This window comes from Mycteria americana, chromosome 7 (genome assembly GCF_035582795.1).
Source record: "Mycteria americana isolate JAX WOST 10 ecotype Jacksonville Zoo and Gardens chromosome 7, USCA_MyAme_1.0, whole genome shotgun sequence".
NCBI classification, from domain to species: Eukaryota; Metazoa; Chordata; class Aves; order Ciconiiformes; family Ciconiidae; genus Mycteria; species Mycteria americana.
In genome coordinates, this window is record NC_134371.1 from 63,399,305 (window position 1) to 63,408,323 (window position 9,019).

The window sequence follows — 9,019 nt, forward strand, 5'->3', positions numbered from 1 at the left end:
CACATACAAAGTCTCCCAGACCATCCGTCTGGGTGGGTGTGTACAGCTACAAGAACCACCTTCACACACATTGCAGAGAGGAGTTGTTACTGATAGCTGAATAAAAGGTAAGCAAGCTGCAAAACTGCTTTTATTACACTATAACACAGAAACAGAACCACCAGAACAAGTCTGTTTTTCTGTTTCTACAACGTCATGCGGCTTCTTTTCTGGACAGCATCTTTTGTCCAGAATTAATCCAAATGACACTTAATGACACAACACGATGCGGCGCCAGTGTTTTTTACATCTCAGTACGAAACCAGCACTCCACTGGCAATCTTTTCACAGCTGCAGGAAGCATCCTGCAGTGAATGCTTTCATCATTTAAAGCCATGTATTCATAAGTCTATTTAATTAATTAGAGTTGGTCACCATTCTTCCTGAAGTATATTGCTGCTTTATTAAAGGACGTTGGCTGTATGCTTACAAACAAGTGAAAGAGAAAGCAGACAGTGGTTTAGGAGCTGTGAAGCTGAGATAAACTCCTTTATTTCTTAGACAATCCACTGATCCTGAAGAGATCAACAGGTCTTCCATATTTCCAAGTACGCTATTATGATCACATATCTATCACTCTTTCTTTATGACCTCAGAGGCTTTGGAGGAACAATTTTCTTCCCAGGCAGACATAAAATTCAGCCTTTGTAACATCAGGAAAAACGAAAGAGCAGGAACATATCAGCCTTTTGGTAATACCCTCATAGTATCAAAGCAAGATGGTTATAAGCCAAGATTTGCAGTACAATTTTCACCTCTTAACAGATTTTGATTACATCTCCTGAACATAATCTCTAGGTTAAGAATAGACTATTAGTAGAGTCTATAGTCTCTGCTATAGGCTACATTAACCACATATAATTTATAATACTGAAATGAGACTGGCTGGTCTTTTTTTTTTTATGCTTTGTCACTTTGGAGGGAAAACAGTCAAATAGGAGAGGGCCTTACCCATCTAATGCATCTGTTACAGCATCATCGATATCTATATAAAAAAGATATAGGTGTGTCTGGAACAGGTAGCAAACTGTTCAGAGACAGCCTGAAAACACTTTAAAGTGGTTTTGATGGTGTTTTAGTGTAACAAAAGAGCCTTCCTTAATTTGGGTTTGCCTTTTCAACCAGTGGTACAAAATTGGATGATACTTCATAAACTTATCTGTACTAACACACTTGACAGCTTTTATGAAAATAGTTCATTTTATAATATTTAAACTCTGAAAGTCTCTGAGTTCTCAAGTGCTATGAAAAAACACTCTCCGCAACATGCACTTTACATGTGGCTTTAATTATCTGCAATGTCTGTCACTTTTATTCAGGATGTTCCCAGCTGCCGGTTTGCTGTGTTGACTGGAAGTTCCCCAGGGGGATCACTGACAATCATTAGTCCTCGTGGAAGAAAGCCTGCTCTAGTGTGGCAAGTTAATTTGGACTGAGGATCTGAACAAGCCACTCGGAGGCAGTAAGCATTACAAGCCCAAAAAAAAGATCAGGGCTTAAAATGTCACCCAATCCTCCAATGCCTTGAGCCACTTGTAATTGCTTACTGTGTACACATGGCTTCCCAACTGTTTCATTACTAGACTGTTACACTCTGCAGAGGTAACATTTACTTACCTTTCCCAAGTGAAACAAATGCCCAGAATAGTAGCTAGCAAAGAATCAGGCAAAGTGTGTTCCTCTAAAAGAGCTTTACCTTCTTGAACTGCCATAAAATATAACTGACTGTGTTAACAGCAAAATTAATCTCACTTTTGTTACCACTGCTATTTTTTTCCAGGCTGCTGAAAACAAGAGCCATAAGCCTTACACCCACGGTGTGCAAGAATGGTTTTCATATACTACCATCTGTCCTTACAGTGGCAGTACCCATCTCATCACTACACTATGCTGCTGGGGTTTTTATTCCAGCAGTAAGCATATCCTTTCCAAGAAGTCTGTTAAAAGTGCAGTTAAGTTGGAAGAACTGCTTTAGTTCATGCATGCTCTGCCTGAGACAGCATGCAATGAGATTCTAACAATTCTGCTTTCAATTGTGGCAATAGCCAAATTAGTGTTTTTTCTCCCACTTAATTTACTTCAATAGTAAGTTTGTATCTTTATTCAGACCGTAGCCAGAGCATTCATGTTCTCAATCGGCAGTAAATTTACAGCAAAACATACACACACACATCACAAACTTCGCATATATTTATACACACCAAAATTATAAAGGATCATGTCAGTGCACAAATGCATTTACATGTACTGCCCTACTTACTTAGACTGCTGTTTCAGAATATGTATGTTTAGTTACAGTTTGCATATATATAAGCTATGGATTTGAGTCCAAAATCTGATCAGTTAGCACCTTGTTCCCTAAATCTGTATTACAAAAAATAGAACTTAGTGTTTCAGAAGCTGGCAGGAAAGTAAAAAAATTTGTGTGTAATGGAATAAGGAGTGATCACCACACGTTGGAGAGCAATCCCAAAGCAGCCAGGCACACGTGGCACTCGGATATACAGTGACAAACCAGTCGGCAAGATGCTAAAAACAACATTCAGGCTAAAGGTATTTAAAACCTGTGCGCATGCCTTGTCTGAAAGGGAATCTCCTGCCTTGGATACTTATCTGTAATTCAGTAGATCTAGGCCAATTCCTAGCTCTTTTACTTATTTCCACGACAATCTGGGGCAGCTCTCTTAAGCCCCCGTAGCTCATCTGCACAGCAGAGCTAATTAAGTTCCTGTCTCTCCTGCCTCTGTCTCTCCTGCCTATTTCATTTGCGATATCTATAGGCAGCGATGTCTCTATGTACATATTGCCACACAGGGTCGTTACTGTTTTGGGCTTGGCATCATCTGAATGTGACTTAAATGTTTCTAGGTCTAAACTGACCAGTGAAAAGCTTCACACTCTCAGGACCTAAAGCAGCATGCCCCCCTGGACCTGGAAATAAGGTCACAGACAGCAAGAGGCACTGTCCAGGATCAACATGCAGCCTGGACAAACTTCTCACAGTTAACAAAGTTGACAGTACAAGCAGAGGACAGTATTTCTGTGGCCAAAGAGAGCAAAATAAGCATGGTTTTAAAGTGGAAGTGGTGACACTTAAGCACCATGTGAAAGCAGCTCAAAATCTGTGCTTGTTCCAGCAGGATGTTAGCTCAGAAAATATGTGGGATTCACAACAGTCTCTGAAGAGCAGAAATCTTTACACGGCAGCAAGGTATTCAGCCTGAGCCCAGTACAGAACGACAGTTCCTGGTTATAAACATTTGCATTGGAGAAAAAAAAAAAAAGGATGTTATGGACTAATTTTTCAGAACTCACTCACTGCATATGATTGCTCTTTGTTCTGTTTGATGCTGTAATGCACTGAAGCTTATTTCCAGTGGTCACCATGGATTTTTATATTCAAAATACAGGCTATATTCCTATATTCCACAGAATATTCCTATATTCTTACTTCATGTGCTATGGAAATCTGGGGGCAATATAATTCCACAATAAAAACTATGTAGAGCCATCTTGAAACTGACTGCTAATATTGTTCAGTACATTTGAAGTAGAATATATGCAAGGACCTTCTTCTACTTGTATCTCTCAAGGCAGTCACATGCAAAACAAAACAAAAAAAATCACACAGTATCAAGGTTTATTTGTACACTTGATTAATCTTCTGGTTTTCCTCTCAGTTTGCATCTTTTGGTGATTTATTACCTTTAAAAAATCCACTATAAATGTAAAATTTAAATTTTGTATCTAGAAATATTAAAACATCTTAGTTAAAAAAAATTCCTTCCAAGACACTTGTAGTGAGCTTTGTTGATGCTGCTTTTAAGAGTGATAGTAGAGTTGCATAAATCAATTAACACACTTCGAAGCTTTCTCAGTATAGTGAGGCTTCAGTGACGGAGATGTTTAAGAACAGCTTTGAAAGAACCAAGAGAGGACTTAAACTACTTGACTTCTAAGCCACAGCCTAGAGGAGAAAGAAAGAGCCAGCTGCTGTTTGTGCAAATCTGGCGTGTTCTGAGTTTTTTAAGCAGTAGGTAGCAGGAAACATACCAACATACTTACTTCACTATTCCTCCTAAAAAATAGTAAAAATTAGTTAGAAATTATTCTTTAATTTCAGCTGTTGCTATGGCTGTGTGCAAGCTGAAGTGCTGGGCATGCCGAGAAGCACACAAATGCATGTACTTTGCTAACTTGCCAAGCAAGCTGACATCCTTTCAGCAGTATGGTTGTAGCACAAACCAGTATCCAGAACTATCCTCTGGTCCTTCAAGTGTAATGTTCATTTTGGACTGGAGAGCCCATATTGTTAGCAGCTCTAACAGAACCTCTTCCTGCGTTCTGAATGTATATAGCACAAACCCAGCAACTGAGTGCAGCATCCAGCACTTGCACTGGAGTGCCACATCCCACATCAGGATGTGTGCACACCAACTCTGTTGTAGATGAACTCTCAATGTCATTTTTCACTCTCAGTTACCAAGGCATTTGTTTCTTTTCAGATTGAGAGATACTATTTTTTATTTAAAAGATAATACAAAGCAACTGTGAGCTGCAATTTACCATAAGGAAAAAAAAAAAAAAAAGAGTATTGTAGAAGATTCATATCACAATGTTTAGAAATGTCAATTAATGTATCAAAATCGCAGATGGGACCAAAAAGCAGTCATCGGATTGAGTATAACACCAAAGCATGAAGTTAAGCAGGAAGGAGACCAGTAACAATAGGATTTGCACGGGCACTCCCTGTGCAAATCGGTGATCCCAGTAAAGCGAGGTCTGTGACAGAGCCAGGCACTCACACCGAGCAGGGGCCTGCACAGACGGGCATTTCAAATCAACGAGCGCACACATGATGCAGCTCACATTGCGAATGTGCGAATGGCAAAGCACCAGCATTCAGAGGTTGTCACTCAACAGAAATTAGTTTCAATTTTGTAGGCTAGACCTCCATTTAAGAAGACAGCAGCTTAGTACAACTCCTTCCCAGGACTGCACACTACTACAGAACAGCTTTTACTTGTATGCTGAAGTGATCCACCCCTCAGTTTCTTCACAGCTTTCCCACCTGGCCCTTTTTCCTGAACCCAGTTTTTTACTGAAGGTGTTCTTGGACAAGAAAATTTTGGCTTGACTCCAAGTAAATGCTTAATTATTTAGAAATCAAAGTATATCCAATAATTCTTTAACATTGATTTACAATCAAATAATAAACATTTGCACAAATGAAATAATTATACTAACAGCCTGTAAAACCTACAGACTGAATTGAGAAATCAAAACTTCTCAGGTGAAATTATGACATTAAACGTATAATTTAAAAGTCAGCAAGATATCAAATTATTATTTCTCCCTGTAACAAGTCATCTCTTTTTTTCTCCTAGTTACAAGTGCTGTTTTGATGGCATGATGACAATGTGACTAAATCAGCAACTCTAAATACAACCTTAGGATAACAATACCTTCACCAAATAAACCTACTCAAGTTTCTCAAGCCATCCTGGTACAAAGCAGCCTTAGAGCAGACCACCCAAGTGTGCACACTACCAAAGTTCCACAACTGCTTGTAAGAGAGATGGCACAGTTTTGAATGTCCAAGCTGGGATTACCTTGCAACTGTGATTTTTTTGTGTGTGTGTTAGAATTGGTCCAAGCACAAGCCTCAATACTGAAGCGCTAGACATCAGAGCCTTTCATACTTGTAACCGTGGGGACAAACTTCCAAAAGGCCAGAAGTTTTTGCCTTCCTTAAAGAATAGGGATCTAAGCAATACACTTAAGAACTTGTGTATTTAAAAATGTAGAAAGGCACAGCAGAGTTGGTCATGTTTGTTGCATCCACAAAAATAGAAGTTTATTTGCATATGCAAATACTTACAGGATATTTCATTATTATGAATGAAAACTGTATGCTCACAATTTAATAACAAGTTCACTTGCCATTTAAAACTGCAGTCTTAATAACTGCAACTGACAGTTTTACTCCCCAAATGTTAAAGAACTTGAGGCTTCTTTCTGTTCTTTATGCAACTGTTTTGCCCTGTTTTTCAAATCCTCTGCCTTAGCATCATTCTTCTCAATGCCATCTCCCAGTTTGTACATTCGACTGGCGTTGGCACAAGCCCATATGTGTCCCAGCTCACACCCTTTCAGCGAGTACTTCAAAGCATGGTTCATGTCCTTAGGGACCCCAGGTGCTCCTTGGAGGTATATTACACTGAGGTTGAAGCAGCTAGGAGCAAAATTGCCATCACAGGCTTTTGTGTAATAGTCTCTAGCGACAACAGGATCCGGTTTATCATCGTTTACTCTCCCATCATGGGCCAACAGCCCAGCGTTATGACACGCATTTACTGACTTCTTCCCACCTTTCTCACATGACTTCATAAAAGAGTTGTAGGCAGCTTTCAAATCTGGGTCGAGTCCACCTGTCAGCCAAGAAACCAAAAGATTACTGGAAGGACATGCTAAAACAGATGGGAGCTCTCTGCTTTGCAGCATGCTTCCCAGAGCTCTTTTGGAAATAAAGCATCCCTCACTTCACATGCTACAGACAAAATTTAGGACTTGAGAGACATTATCATTGTCTCAGTTACAAAGGTTTTGCTAATGTCTTCAAGTTAGGAAGCCCTCCTCCACTCCCCAGTAATGACACCACCTTACGTAGACAAAAAAAAGCCCCAAAACACAAAATGCTCTTTCCACTAGTACATCTATGGACTTCTTAATAGCTTACACTAGGCAAAGTATTATTTTGCCAGTATACCTATAGGCACACTGAGATTGTTACTAGTTTTTAACTACAGTAAAAATATCATCTTCCTTCCTAGTATTTTGGAAGGAAGTATTATGTCATTCAGAAGAAGACTCACTAGTTTAACTGTTTCCAATTACTGTACTAGCAGATACATGTTGGGCAGACTTGGGGCCTACTTATGTGTCCATAAGCAGCGTTACAGTCTGTAAATTTATTTCTTCCTTACTTTCTCTAAACAAGAACAGCAAGACAAGAAGAAATCCAAATTTTAAGAACAGGACACATAGCAACATTCAGCACTGGATATACTTACCACTTATACAGACATCATTATAAAAAATAATACACACGATTAACCTAAAGTTGATTCTTCAGAAGGAAGCAACTTAAGGTTTTGCACCCTTCCCCAGCTTTTATTATGTGACCATAAAAGGGGCAGGACAGGTAGTTCCTCCTTCAAGGTCAGGAGGAAATGCAGGTATTCAGCACCTTTGCAAAGCAAGGGCTGTGTTTCCTCACAGGCATCCGCCGCCCGTACACAGAGGAGTTCCCGCTGCTGGCAAGGCCACCACAGGCCGGCATCCTCTGTGCTACGGGTGAAGAACCCGCGACGCCCCCACCACAGCGCCAAGCCACCGGCGGCTCAGGCAGGGGCAGCGGGCAGGAGGGGTTTAGAGACAACGGAAGGTATGAGGGCGGGAAAGGGAGCGCCCGAGGGGAAGAGGAGGCAGCGACGCGAGCGCCAGGACTGCCCACCCTGCCCACCCCCGGCTGACCTTTGCCGATGGCCTGGTAGGCCCCCAGCTTGTAGCAGCTCTCACTGTGCCCGTGCGCCTCGCAGTTGTCGCGCAGCACCCGCGCCGCCGCCACGAAGTCCTTCTTCACGGCGTCCAGGTAGTCGGCGAGGCGCTGGCAGCCTGCAAGGCACCGGTGAGGGGGTTGAGGCTCCCACTGGCCCCCGGGCGGCGGGCAGGGGGTCACGGTGGGGCCGCTTACCGTCCGGGTCTTTCTCCTTGAAGCACTGGTAGCTGTACTCGATATGCAGGTTCTCCAGGTAACCCCTCACCTCCTCCTCGTCCTCGAAGTTGATGAGTCCCGCCATGCCGGAGCTGACAGAGCCGTCGCGCAGGACCGCCCGCCAGCGCCGAGCGCTGGATGCAGCGCCTTCCGGGAGCGCCGAGCGATCGATGCGGCGCCGCCCGCCGGGGCCGAGCCCGCTGCCGCGGGGCCGCCGATTCCCGCCTCCTCCTCCGCCCCCGCGAGCCGCGAGGTGCCGACGGGCACCGCCCCCGGCACGGCTCTGAGACCACCCGGCGGTGGGAGCTCCCGTGTGCGCCTGCACTGCCTCATCGCTCCCTCACAGGATCACCAGAGACGGACAATTCAGAAGTTTTAAGCAATTTTTAGTATTTTACTTTCAGAGTTTTGCACCACTGGATACGTATTTCTGAGGTCTTATTCAGGACAATCAAATCCATACGTTGAGACATTACCGTATACATTAATACAGTATGCACGGCCTAGAAGCCAGGGCTGCTTTACCAATTCCCCAACTTGTTGCCTGCATGTTTTCATCTTGGATTAACAGCTAAATAATTTTCAACGATATTTTAGACCAGGGGAGTTCCTGCTAGCGACCATTATCAGCAACCGTTCCTTTTTGTGGTACAACAAAAGATCTTACAGATGCTTTTGGAAGAGATGGAAGCCTGCGACCGAGGGTCTCTGAGCAGGCGGTGCCAGGGTTGTTGAAAACACCTGGAGACTGTTAAGCAATTAACACCACACCACAAACCCTAGTTCTCTAGTTATGGATCAATTTAAGCCAGGCATGATATTAGGGTACTTGCACAAAATATGCCAGACTATCCAATTCCAGTGGTTTTGAGCACAAACTGAGTTTTCTGAGCACGTTAGAAATTTACATGACAAAATTCTTAGAGTTAAAATGAATTTCAAAGAATATTTGAGTTAAAATGAATTTCACAGAATATTTGAGAATGCTTTGTCCCAGATGATTTTGTCCCAGTAACATAGCGCCGGCTTGTGAAGCTTTTGGGATAAACAAAACTCAGTTAAATCCTGTGCATAGGCTCCCACAGGAAGAAACCTGTCTGTCTATTAACGGCTGGAGCTAATTGCGAGAACAGTTGCCGGCCGGACTGGTGGCACCGCCTGCCGGAGGTGCTGTTGAAATGCCAGTTACAGCTTCTGTTAAAG

The 9,019-nt window shown here is 42.6% G+C and overlaps 1 protein-coding gene across 1 annotated transcript; it reads right to left on the reverse strand.

Moving 5' to 3' along the window:
• Window positions 1–5,376: 5,376 nt before the first annotated feature.
• Window positions 5,377–8,000, reverse strand: COA7 (cytochrome c oxidase assembly factor 7). The gene is made up of 3 exons (XM_075508785.1): window positions 7,796–8,000; window positions 7,576–7,716; window positions 5,377–6,470 (listed from the first exon to the last, which is right to left on the reverse strand). Exons 1-3 carry the CDS (start codon window positions 7,899–7,901, stop codon window positions 6,022–6,024), a joined length of 696 nt encoding a protein of 231 aa, XP_075364900.1. The 5' UTR covers window positions 7,902–8,000; the 3' UTR covers window positions 5,377–6,021.
• Between the last annotated feature and the right edge of the window lie 1,019 nt (window positions 8,001–9,019).